This window comes from Periplaneta americana, chromosome 11 (genome assembly GCF_040183065.1).
Source record: "Periplaneta americana isolate PAMFEO1 chromosome 11, P.americana_PAMFEO1_priV1, whole genome shotgun sequence".
In the NCBI taxonomy this organism is placed as follows: domain Eukaryota; kingdom Metazoa; phylum Arthropoda; class Insecta; order Blattodea; family Blattidae; genus Periplaneta; species Periplaneta americana.
In genome coordinates this window covers 133,808,292-133,822,264 of record NC_091127.1, presented here as the reverse complement: position 1 = coordinate 133,822,264, position 13,973 = coordinate 133,808,292, and the positions used below count along the sequence as shown (strand labels likewise).

Genomic DNA, 13,973 nt, shown 5'->3' with positions numbered 1-13,973 from the left:
ATGTTTAATTCTTCTTTTCACGCCACTTTCTTCAAACAATTTTTGAGGTCTACACCTCAAACGGGTGGAATTACGTCCTTGGACGTTTGGAGAGTTTTTATTTATTGTAGAAGTCTTTCGGGAAATTTGATGTCTTTTTTTTTAATCGGAGCGTAATTTTAATGGCAAGCAGAGTAATTATCTCATGCCTCCATGTTAAGTTTTGTACCAGTGCATTTTATTTGGACCAGGTACTCAGCTTTGAAGCCGTTAGCCCTGTGAATTTATAGTATATTTACTTTCCCTGTTAGAAGTTTCAGATTTTACTAAAATATTGACAATAATGTATTAATAGAGAGAAGAAAGAATCTGGAGTAATCGGCCAGGCATATGGAAAAAGTAGAGGGTAGGGAGGAGGAGGCCTGTGGTCCATTGGTTTTACTAACCATTCCGAATAGTCCACACCCGTGGAGTAAAGGTCAGCGCGTCTGGCTGCGAAACCAGGTGGCCCGGGTTCGATTCCCGGTCGGGGCAAGTTATTTGGTTGAGGTTTTTTCCGGGGTTTTCCCTCAACCCAATATGAGCAAATGCTGGGTAACTTTCGGTGCTGGACCCCGGACTCATTTCACCGGCATTATCACCTTCATCTCATTCAGAAGCTAAATAACCTAAGCTGTTGATAAAGCGTCGTAAAATAACCTACTAAAATAAAAAAATTCCGAATATTTACGCAAAAACCTGTCCTTTTGCCTGGAGCACTGTTTCAAAAGTTTTTCTAAATTACTTCTAAATGTGGGCACAACTTTTTCGACACACCGTATAATGTCCTTGGAACAATGTTGTAATTCTAATTTTGTCACTACGAAATCAGTGAGAGAATGAGTAGAACCTTTTTCAATAGTCAACACCTCGTATAAGAGTCATTCCACGTCAAATTCATATTTCTGATTGCGTTTATATTTTTTTTACCAACTCTGTGGGTTAATAAACCAACAAGTGTATTTTTATTTCCTCCTAAGTCCACATGTTTTTAGAATATTACATGTTAAAATTCGTTAAAAATGTCACACAATGCAACATGTAAAGCGTCATATTTCTGACGATATTGATGTTAATTTTTTTTAAATGCATTTAAAAGCTTAAAGTACTGTCTTTTATTAAATATTTACTAACTAATTTTAATATAATTATTACAAATATTTTTTTATAATTCAATTTTCAAAATTTATATATCAATGTGAAATAGCCTTATTAAAAATCTAAAAAAAAAATTCTTACTAGGTGCACTGAAGTATTCTTAATAATTCCAGAAAAAATCAGAATGGGATCTCCAATATTTTAATGGAAATTTAATTACTTACGACACAATGTGTAGCGGTCGGTGCAGCAGCAGTGGACGGGAAGCGTTAAAGCGCGCTGGGAGGTTTATCGGCGCTGGATGATTGACCGAACGTTGCAACATTACACCCATTACGGATCAAGTCACTCGAGGAAACGCTGCTAATTTACTTATTATGATATCTTCAAATATTTGTATATTATGCTTTTTAAATGTTTCTTTTCATTCACACTTTAAATTTTCATTCGCCTACCTTCTTTCTTGAAAGAAAATTGTTTTACTAAATCTTCAGATTTTGACAACGGAATGAAAGAATGTAATATTAATGTACCAGTTATTGGTTTTAGATTATAGTATCTGGCCTGCAAATTTTCAGTGTCGTTTTTGTGCTTATTCAATGGACAAAATATAAATGACACGTTAGAAATGTTTTTTGTGACCAATCAAACTTTTTTTTTTTTTTTTTTTTTTTTTTTTTTTTTTTTGGTGTTATAGGATCTTGTATAGGCTGGCTCTCGTGTGGCAAGACTTTTAACAGTTTCTCCAATGCCATCAAATGGACCTTTACCATGCGACGTTGCAAAGCAGTGTCATTCAGCACTAATTCCATAATCGTCTTCATGTAAGCAATTAATTTTTAAATTCTTTTTTTTTTGTATTATGAACTTAATCCATTGGAAAATAGATGATTTTTTATGTCGTTGAATTCTTGCTTTAAGAAATTGATTGCTTCGCATTGAAAAAAGTGAAAAGGATCGGTGTCATGTTTCATGGTTTCTGAGATGGCAATACTTTTGTGACGAATTTCTGTATCTCCTTTGAAATATACTACGAAAGGATGTATTGTGGCTTGGCATATGTTCCAATGCACACCTTGTATTGAATCTTTTATTACAAATGAATAATTTTCAGAAAAGTATGCAATAACTATGTAATTTTCAGGTTGTACATTTCTTTGCATTCCGTCAAAAATAAAATATGGTTGGCTTTTGAAGGGATGACGATGCATCTTCTACATGAAAAACTTTACATGCTAGGGACCCTTCTACTTTTTGAAACTTTTCACGGGGGTATCGTTTTTGTTGTAGCTTTCTTTTCTTGATAGGGGATTCTATTGACAACAAACTCTTGTTTAATTCCTCAATATTAGTGATTTCTAGCACTGTATCCATAGAACTGCTAGAAGAAGAATGGGATAATCACTTTCTCTATCCGCACTTTCATTTGATTCATGTTTATTAATATCACAAGAACTACCGGCTTCACATATAATTTCACCTGACCTATCCGGAAATTGATTGATTTTTACGGAATGAATCACATATTTGTACATTTAAAGACTCCTTTAAATTGAGCTTTATCAATTAGTCGCGACTTACGCGTCTTAGTGTACTTTTCTTTTTAAAAGCGTGATTAGGAAGTTCAAATGGAATTAAACACTTGTTATATATTACGCGATCTTTACCATCACTCATGTTGTATAGAAGTCACGTCACTCCGTGAAATTCAAACCCAAACTGATTATTTTTCTCTTCTATATTTTGTCTCCTGCCATCTGTTTACTGCCATAAAGTTTACTGCCTTACACAGCCTTGCTATAAACAAACACTTGGCTATATTACAGTATAAACATACAGCACTGTGAAGGGCTTCCCCTCTTAGCTGAGCTGACAATAATAAAATAACTTTAGATAAGATATTTACTGTTCCTTAAGGTACTGTATTAATGATTTGATGATTAGTATGGTGACATCAGATGCAACGGGGGATTTCGTGAAAATTATTTCCCCGGGCAGCCTTCTAGCCTATGGCTGCAAGCAGTTCATTAGCTGGGCATCGCGAGCGCGTGCATGCCTCCGGAAAATAAATTGTTACATATGTATGGGTGCCGTTCCCATATTTATAAATTCAGTAGTTTACAGATAATACATCAGCGAACAAGTCTATATTTTTTAATATTTTTAACTTGGCTGTTTAATATAGTAATTTTGCTTTGAAAAAGAAATGATTAAAAAAATAGGCCAAATTTTAAATTTATTTGTGATAGGCTTAAAGTAATAAAAAAGTGATGTATTTAGTCTTCCAAATGCGCCAAACCGCAAATCTCAATTATATGTAGACACAGAGTTCCAAGTGAGTTTAAGTAACAGTGCGCGCATAATTCGCGTAACTGCAGATAGTCATAACTACACAAATAATTAATAATTGTGAAAATAAAATAATACGGGTCTCCTTATTTGATGTCTGGAATTCATGAAAAAAAAAATTCGACCATTTCCGAGAAGGTCGTGTTTTATTGCTGTGCGATTTGACGTGGAATGAATCATAAGTCCATCCGAGTCACAGTGGACTGGATATGGGGATCTACCCTTGAAATAGTAAAACCCAAATATAAAAAAGGCAAGCAAACGCAAGCAAATCTGATCTTTTGTAATAAACTGTAAGGATTGCTTTATAATAAAGGGGGAGGCAAAACAATCTCCCTAATTTAAAGTTCAAATAAAATATAGATGGATCTAGATAAGGAAACTGTATCAATATGAATGGTGTCTAAACAGTGGGAAATTTAGGTTTACATGCGTTGCCATAGCGATATCAAAAGACATGCGCAAAACAACAAGAATTGAATAGGACATTGAAATCACGGAATTTACATTCAATTAGTACAAATTGTAATCTGTAACCAATTCCAACTATGCCGTGGACGGGTGAAGAACGTGCTTACGCTGTGGTATCGTTTCTGGTAAGTGGTAATTTGTCGTTGCCCAGCTTGTTTTTCGGAGACGCTTCCAGATTCCCCCTCGTGGGGCAGTTCCAGATCTGTAAAGCCTTAACTTGTGGGTATCAAACTTTCGACCAAGAGGTGACATGATTAAAAAGGGAGAAGGAAGGCCACGCAGCGTTCGAACTCCAGAAAACATTAATGCAGTTAGGCGTTCATTTCAGCAATTTCCAAAGAGATCTGCACGAAAACACGCTAGAGCTCTTCAGTTATCTGATCGGAGTGTGCGTCAAATTTTATACCATAACTTGTTATTTCATCCCTACAAGATGGTCGTTGTTCAAGAATTGTTTGAACGTGATTATGATGATCGTGTGAGGTCATGTGCAAACATCCTTCAAAATATGCCTGAAGATGCTGTGGTTTTTTTTAGTGATCAAGCACATTTTCACTAATCGGGATGCGTGAATAATCAAAATTTCCGATATTGAAGTGGACAGTACCCTCATGAACTTCATTCAAAACCTCTACATAACGACCGTGTCACTGTATGGTGCGCGGATGCAAGACGCAGGATACTTGGTCCTTAATTTTTTGAAGAGGATGGTGCTACTGTAACAGTAAACTCTCAGCGGTACACTTTTATGATCAACAATTTTTCGGCACCAAGACTCAATGCGCTGCAGATTGGTCAGGTATGGTTTCAGCAGGATTGAGCCCCCTCTCTCACAACTCAGATTTCTCTCCAAGTCCTGAGACATGTTTCCCAGACGCTTTTCTTTTTCTTCACGTGGCGACGTTCCCTGGCCAGCACGATCACCAGACCTTGCACTCTGCGATTTTTTTCTTTGGGGCATCTTAAGGCTGAGGTGTTCAAACATCGGCCGAGGACTTTGCGTGACCAAAGAAATGTATTATTATATGAACAGCACATTTCAATAAACAAATTTAAATTCCTGACTTCTCGTCTAAAACAGAAGTGTTTTTTCCTGTTTTGCCGACACAAACCTTCTTATGTCCGGCGAAATTTTGTTTCCTGCAGCATGACGTAGCATAGTGCGCTTATTATCTTCTGACAATCTATGTATTAGTCTTAGTTTTGTGAGGTTCATAAGTGAGAAAAATTGCTCACATATATGCTTACTGCTAAATATAGAAATAATTTGCGCCGCAAATATTCGTACCCTGGATATATTACCTGGCAAAGCGAATTTCCAACTTGACTCTCTTCACGCAATTCAAAGAACCTGGGGAGAACTTTTCCTTTATTCTTAACTGGACAACATCAAAATGGTAAGAACTGAAAATCTATGGACGACATATCTTCACAATTTTTTTTAGACACAATTCATAACGAGTCTATGCTATTAGCATCCATACTTTTTGTACTTTATTCTGCAGACTTAAATGCAATGCAGTGAGGAAGAACCTCTACAGTACATCTAAACATATAATTATTACTACTTAATGTCAACAAAACAACAAAATTTCAATACATCATTATGTACTTCAATTAATAATTTCAGGCGTTTCACATTGCTCCTCTTCGTAACTAAATGTTTTCCATATATCAGACAAAGAACATTTTCGCCTCTTTTACTCACAAGAAGTCAGGAATCTAGTCAGCCTAAAACTTACTGAACGACATCTTCCTCAATGTGTAATGTACTATACAACCCGTGAGTTCATCAGTGACCTGTACCTGCGTTCCGTACGTGCTCTGAACAGCGCATACGGGCGATGAGGCATGCTTGCGCTCTCGTTGACGTCACTGTCATAATATCACATTCTACTATATGCAGTCACGAAGCTTGGGATGATTTTTTGCAAATCTCGCGATAGTTGCTAGCCGCTTGGAGCGCTGTGAGTACTAGGAACAATAGACTGTGCCACAGCCATCATGATCTAATACAGGCCGTAAGGCAGACCATGTAACTCGCTTAAACCGACCACGAAGGGCGGCGTTTCAACCATATAAATTAGTTGGAATGCATAAACAGTAACATATATTTCTCTAAAATGTAGTGTAATTCCATTAATAAAATTTAAAACAATGATTAGGAGACACTTCAGACATAATTTGCTTGCGAGTTAAGATGTAATATTATTTATGGTGTAAAAATTACGTTGTTCGTATGTGTAATACCTGCCTTTATTTCGATTAAATATTGCGAAATTCTTGTACATTCATTTATGCACGATTCAATAATGTTCAATTGCACCGCAGGGATATTTAGATATGTTCAAACAGTAGGTTATGTTTACTGTACCAGGTGCCCCTTTCTGTATAAATTTAGTGATCTCCAATACCTTGCCATTCATATGAAGATTTAGATAAGTGAGGATACTCACACTGGTAATGAATATTTTGTTGATAGCTGGCCCGCCAATGTTGATTTGGTACTGATGCCCCAGTACGATCCAGAATATGCTCAAGCTCCGCACGCCGTGCAACGCGGGTAGCGAGTCGCTGGATGTATCGGCGCTCATTAGCTTGGTACCATGGCGACGCAGAGAGAACGAGAGCAAGAGCTCTCGGCGCGCTCCTGCAAAGTGTGTAAATGTAAATTATTTTATACTTGACGACGCTTGCAACTGCCGAGGTTATGTCAGCGTCACCCCTGTGCCCAAATAATGTTCCACAAGAGTTCTTTTACATTCCAGTAAACTTACTGACATGAGCCTGTCGCATATATGCACACTTAAATACCATTGATCTGGTCCGAGATCGAACACTCAACCTCGGGCGCAGAAGGTCAGTGGGCCAACTCTACCGACTGCGCCACCCATGCCGGCCCTGCAGAGTGATATCAATAGATAAGAAAAGTGAACGAATGAAAAGAGAAAATTTGAAAGCAAAAAGAAAGCAACGAAAAGAGTTAGTGAAGAAAGAGGGAAAGGTGAAAGGATGAAAGATGGAGAGGATAAAGAAAATGTAAGAAGGGAAGAGAGAAAGTACGAAGGAGAGAGAGAGAGAGAGAGAGAGAGAGAGAGAGAGAGAGAGAGAGAGAAGAAACGTACTGTGTTTCAAATAATTTGATACTTGTATAATATTTAAGTTTATTCTGATCAATCAGAATGGCCGGCCATGGGTTTTGATCCCAGGGATCTCTCGAAATGGAGTGTCAGACGTAAGAAATGAAGCTATGTTGGAAAGAGTGGGTGAAGGAAGAATGATGCTGAAACTGATCAGAAAGAGGAAAAGGAATTGGTTGGGTCACTGGTTGAGAAAAAACTGCTTACTGAAGAATGCACTGGAAGGGGAACGGGAAATTTGTTTGGGGTAGAAGAAGATATCAAATGATAGACGACATTAATATTTATGGATCATAAGAGGAAACAAAGGGGAATTCAGAAAATAGGAAAGATCGGATAAAGCTGGGTTTGCGGTGAAGGAACACTAAATGAATGAATGAAGTTTCTTTGTACTTTACCAATATTCATTATGTCGTAGGTCGTGCTTAGGACCACCACAATGCCAAATGCGGAGAACATGGCACTGAAACAAAAGAGACCAACAATAATATATCAGTCACTCAGGTTAAAAATCAGTTGTCCCTACTTATTTTCTTTGTTTTTTTCAGTCATTCGTTATCTTCTGTAGGAATTTGGCTTAATTACAAAAAATTCTGATTCCCGGACATAAAGAGTAGGTCTAACCGAAGCCAATCTTTCTTACTCATTCATGTTTAATTCTCCTTTGTGTGTATGTGTATATGTAATTTTCCTCAGTGTTGTATAATTATAAGTTATAATTTACGTTTAAATTTGTAATTCTAGTAATTTGTAATATTAGTTCACTTGCCACTTGCATATTCATTAAGTGTAACTTCTAAGCCTTATTTCGTAATCATTATATAATAATAATAATAATAATAATAATAATAATAATAATAATAATAATAATGATAATAATAATACTGTTATTTATAGTAATGGCAACGGTTTATTTAATCTCGCAGAGTCAAGGCCATACGGCCTTCTCTAACACTCAACTAGGAGTAAAACGGCGATACAAAAAAAAAACACTACAAATTTACAAAGTAAAGTACACTACAGTTTTACACACAAAACTGAAGTAGTTAATCATAATATAATGTAAACAACAAGCCAATAGAAATCAGACATACTATATAGGAAGAAAGGAAAAATAAATGAGACATACAAAGTATAGAAATACAATAATAATAATAATAATAATAATAATAATAATAATAATAATAATAATAATAATAATATTAATGATAATAATAATAATATTAATGATAATAATAATAATAATATTAATGATAATAATATTAATGATAATAATAATAATTAATGAAATAGTGAAATACAAAGCATACAATGAACACAATATTTTTAGGTACACACAGTAAGGAAAATTATGATTATATATAGCCCAAGTTAACACATTATAGATATACCATTGTCGGGATATGTGAAGAAGAAAAAGATAAAATATGTTAAATATCACTAGATTATAAAAAGATTGAGGATTGGTTGATTGGTCTCGCGTTTTCTGTCCCTTCAACAACTTCTTCAGACTCTCACGTTCTGGTAACAGTACGCATGACGGAGAAACCATAGGATGTTCATTATTTAGCATGTTGGGCGGAGTAAGTTAGGTAATCACTTCCTATACGTTTCAGCTTAGTTTCCACTAATTGAACCTTAGTAGCTTAGCTACGCATTAATTCATGGTGCACTTGGGACTTTGTATTCCATGGGATTTTGGATTCGGGGAAAATTTTTCGTGTCTTTCGAGTATGTGCACCTATACATTCATGGTATTTGATTTGGGTGATTGGATTCGGAAAAATGCGCGGGAACGAAAAATTCTTGTATGTTTTGTTGAGAGCTCAGTTAATTTTCTGATTTTATACCTAATATTCATACTAGAGACGTTCACAACCGATTACGAAAAATAAAAATTATATATTGTTATTGAACGCCTGGCGTTATAGTCAGTATGCAAAGCTTCCTCTCATCTCTCGGAGTGCCTCGGAGTCGGTTTATCAAATATTCGAGTTGTTTCTCATTCTTTGTGGGTGGACGGCATAAGCAGACCACATTGAGCCATGCAAGAGTTACAAGAGCCTTTGCAGGGACGCATTTATCATCGTGTAGGCCTATCATTTAATTGATAATTCTTCCTTTCTCAGTACATTCAATCAATCAACCATCCATCGATTCATCCATCATCCATTCATTCATCCATCCATCGACTCATTGATTCATTCATACATCGATTCATTGATTCATTCACATATGGATTGATTGATTCATCCATTCATTCATTCATTCATCACTGATTGACTAATTCATTAGTTGATTCATTCATAGATTCTTTGATTAATTAACTCATCCAGTCCAGGTATTACAGTTGAGTACCTTCAAGGGGAACAACATGCTTCGTGAAAGTACAAGCATTTGAGCTTCGGAGTACTTTCCTTTTTCTTAATAACACTCTATCTTATTAAAAATGATTTATTAATGAAATAATAATGCAGCTCTTTAGAGTAATTAAAAGGCGTTATATATTAAAAACTACTGCTTTAGAGGTAGGGGGAAGTCTTGCAGCGCCGGTCAGCATACAGTACCGGTCAATGTGTGTATTTAAATACCGACAACAATTAGGAGGACGTGAAATGTAGTGTACGTAACTTCTAACAGTCAATAATCACTGGTAAATAATTCAAACTTGAATCTACATTCATTCGTTAACAAAGTCCGTTGAAAGACTTTTCTGTTTGCTGTGGCTCGAATCGACTAAATCTAAATTGACTGACACCAAGGCAATTTGGTAAGTATCGTTATAAATCTTGTTTCATGCGATTCAGTCACGATTTATGAATTACTTTTGTGCATGATCCATGTTACATAACATAATGGTGCTATAGAAAAAAATATTATATGTTTCGCTGTGTGTCAGCCAGTACCGGTCACCTCTTGATCTTGCAGTATCGGTCATATTCTTACATGTAAGTTATGTTCGTTTAATATTTTTATAGGACATTCATGATGCCTCCAGTGATAAGTAGACCTTCCAAAGGAAAATGGCATCCAGATTCTATGAAACAAGCTGTAGAGAATGTGTTAACAGGCCAACTTTCTATCCGCAAAGCTGCTGAAATATACAATATCCCCAAAAATACGTTGATTGACCGTGTTTCTGCCATAAAAGGAGGTAAGGAAATTGCATTCACTCCTGCACTTGGCCGTTTTAAACCCACGTTCACTGCCGAATTCGAAGGAGTTCTATTGAATCATGTGAAAGATCTATCTGATAGATTACTACCACTCACAAGGAAAGAGTTTTTGAATCTAGCTTTTCAACTTGCTGAGGCCTTAAAAATTCCTCATCAATTCAACCGTGACAAAAAGACTTCTGGTAAGCAATTTTATTTTGATTTCATGAAACGGCACCCGAATTTGTCTCTCCGAACTCCTGAATCGACAAGCCTTAATAGATCAATTGGGTTTAACAAGCCACAAGTCAATCGATTCTTTGAGAGTCTTACAAATCTAATGGAAAAATATGAATTCACACCCTATAAAATTTATAACTGTGACGAAACTAGTGTCACTACTGTACAAAAACATTTCACAGTTATTTCGCTTAAACAGAACTGTCAAGTGGATAAACTGACTTCGGCTGAAAGGGAAAGAAGTGTTACTGTACTATTCTGTATGAATGCTGGGGGTCAGTACATTCCACCATTTTTCATATTTCCTCGACAACGCATGAATGAAAGACTCCTCATCGGTGCTCCCAAAGAGAGCATAGGTGAAGCTCAATCGAACGTGGGTCAAACTGAGAGCCCAACAGTTAGGCCTACGCTTCCATTCCCTGACATCACTTCTGCACCTAAGGCAAGTTTACTTCATGAGACTAGTCCTAATAGGCCTACTCCTACTGATAGGCCTAATGATACCACTGTTGTAAAGGAAACAATTCAGCAGCTCAGCCCAATTCCGGATGCCAGTAAGAAGCGAGAAGTTAGTCGACGCCGAAAATCTGAAAGAAGTGAGGTTTTGACATCCAGTCCTTACAAGACATATCTAGAAGAAAAAAATAATGAAAAGCTGAAGAGAGAAGTCAAGAGCCTAGTGCGTGGGAAACGCCCCTTATCAGGAAAATTCTTCCCAAAAAGCTCAAGAAAGACAACTAAGAAAAATGACGAAAAGGAGGAAACTACATGCATTTTTTGCGGGGAATCTCATGACGAAGTTTGGATCCAATGTTCTTCATGCCAAATGTGGGCTCACGAAGCCTGTGCCGGCATTCCTGAGACATCTGACACGTATGAATGTGATTTTTGTCAAAAGTAATGTGTGACCGGTACTGCCTGCCAATTTTCTGATTGTATCGATTTTATGGACATTTAATTTGTTTATGTTTTGTATTAATATTAATTTCTGATTTTTTTTTGTAATTACCATTGAGTTCAATAATATATGTACTTACATTATATCAAAAGAGTGTGTCAAAAAGTTGAATGTTTTCTTATTTATAACCCAAAAACCTTAAGCGGTCGGTACTGCAAGACTTCCCCCAATGTATTTTGAGTTTAAAATGTAAATATTACACTAGAATGTAGGCCCATGTACTTATTTGCTCTTCTCTTTAGAAAGTAATTGTAATTTATTTTATTCTTGAATTTCTTTACGCACCAGATTTCATATTCTGCATTACTCTTATTTCCTTTGTTGTTACCAGTGTCCATTTATTCATTTATGTATTAATAGTAAGTGTATTAATGTGTCCAGTCAATAATTGTAGACGTATATCAGCAAACACATTTTTTAATAAGACAAAGTAAATTTTCTTCAATTGTTACTCCGTTTGTGTACTCAGAAAATGTCTGTTTCATGTTTGATGAAGTGCGCCTGGTGTTCTGTCTACCTGCAAAACATAAGGCGTTACCAGTTGAAAATCGAATATTCGGTCTGTTGCCGATCTTGACGGATGTTCTCTAACTGGTCGAATCTAAACAGGCTGTGAGAGCTATTTTGGAGCTCTTTCATTTATACCTACATATCTGATGAAGCCAAAAAAGCACGGTGAAAACGTTAATATTACAAATATGCATAACATGTAATATTAAAGCTTTCACTTTGTGTTATCAATACGGTAAATCATTGAGGGAAATTAAACAAATAATTATTTGAATATTAACAAAGATTTATCTGAACCATTCAATATGAATTATAAATATTAAAATAAGAAGTTCTATCAGTATTGATAGAATATTCCTATTATTAAAACCTCCAAATCCAATTTGAATGACCTACTGTGCCTTTTACACATTTCAACCTCACTATTTTGAGATTTGAATCAAAATCAGAGCGAAATTTTTGGTCGTGTAAATAATATGTCGCAAAATCTGTAAACACATGGGAAAGGCACTACAAGTCTCTTCTAACTTACAAGCAAACGTTCTGATGTGGGCAGATAAAAAAGTTAAATTTCTTTCTTCCACCATGTTAATAATAGCAAAAGAAATGCGTATACAAATTTTGGCCACTCGACCGCAATTACGAGGCCGTCCAGAAAGTGATTTTCCCTGGGACCGTTTATAGAAAAAAGCACAATTGCATAGAAATATTTATTGAAACAGATACAGCAATTGTTGCGCTATTTGTCAACATATCCGCCACTGGAATTGAGACATTTGAAGAGTCCACTGCTAGAATGATGGATGTCATTGGGAATACATTTTTCAGGAGAAGCAATTGTAAGCTTGAAATGCTTAGCTCTCAAAGCTTAACTGTGATTTTCCGATCGTTACTCAACAATGACTATCAATGTTAATGCCACATAACTCTCTCTGTACATTCTATATGCCTTAAGCTATGCATTGACAGTCTTGGTTCATTTTAGACAAGAAAGTGACATGCATTATTCTTGCAGTGGACTCTTCATTTGTCATACCATAGGATCAATTTTTGTGTCACAGAAGTCAGCCGCCTCAGATCGGAACCAGCGTTTGACTACGTCTGCACCTCTCTCTGTCGATCCCATGATATGAGAAATGTCTCAATTCCAGCGGAAAATATGTTGAAAAATAACTCAACATTTGCTATGTCCGTTCCAATAAATGTGTCCAATAAAATTGTGTTTTTTTTTTTCTATTAGGGGCTCCTGGCGAACTTATTTTTTTACTGCCCTCGTAATTGCGGTCGAGTGGCCAAAATTTGTATAAGCACTTCTTTTGACATTATTAACATGATGGAAGAAAAAAAAACTTTTTTATCTGCCCTCATCAGAACGTTTGCTTGTTAGATGAACTTCCACTTCTTGCTGAAGATCGAGTCTGGGTAGATGGATATGAAACTGGATTCGCTACTATTTCAAGTTATTATGAAAATGCTTGTAATGTAATATTTTATTTTGAGTCCAGTATTTTATATGGAAGTTAAGAGCAACTGTAATAGAGAAAAGAAATTTCTTTCCTGAGCAATATATTGCTTTGATCTGTTCTCGTATTCTGTAGTACTTGGATCACCTGTCTAACGATGTAGGATGTTTAAAAAAGGGATTGAAATCTGTTGCTGGTGGTTTTTAATTTACATGGCCGCATAGTCCAGGGACGTGTAGATCTTCTCGTCCTTAGTATGGCAGTGCGTGTCCTTGAGGGTGACAACGACGTCTCGGTCGAAATGCTCCTGCAGTCCAGGCACCAGGTCTTGAACGCCGCACGTTGAGGGAATGCAGAATCCCCACCGAAGACTGAGCGTTCTCGGAGACCCCGGCTACGTCACATGCAACACAGATGTTGGTGCTGTTACATATACTTAATGTGCCGACGTCTTTGAATTTTTGGAAGGGTAGGACTGTACATAAAAGTAAGAGAAATCTTTAATTGCTCTTTCTAAAAAAAATTCCTTGTATATTATACAGAAAATAACATCGTCTGATTTTTCATA

At 36.2% G+C, this 13,973-nt stretch overlaps 1 protein-coding gene across 2 annotated transcripts in view; it reads right to left on the bottom strand.

The window, feature by feature from the left end:
* LOC138709351 (nose resistant to fluoxetine protein 6-like) overlaps nucleotides 1-13,973 on the bottom strand; it is a 63,459-nt gene that overhangs the window by 36,824 nt on the left and 12,662 nt on the right. For both annotated transcript variants that reach the window (XM_069840063.1, XM_069840062.1), the window contains exons 3-5: nucleotides 13,618-13,799; nucleotides 7,475-7,539; nucleotides 6,393-6,586 (exon numbers count right to left, since the gene is read on the bottom strand). In XM_069840063.1, the coding sequence (XP_069696164.1) occupies nucleotides 6,393-6,586; nucleotides 7,475-7,539; nucleotides 13,618-13,799 (441 nt within the window). The remainder of the gene's footprint in view (nucleotides 1-6,392; nucleotides 6,587-7,474; nucleotides 7,540-13,617; nucleotides 13,800-13,973) is intronic.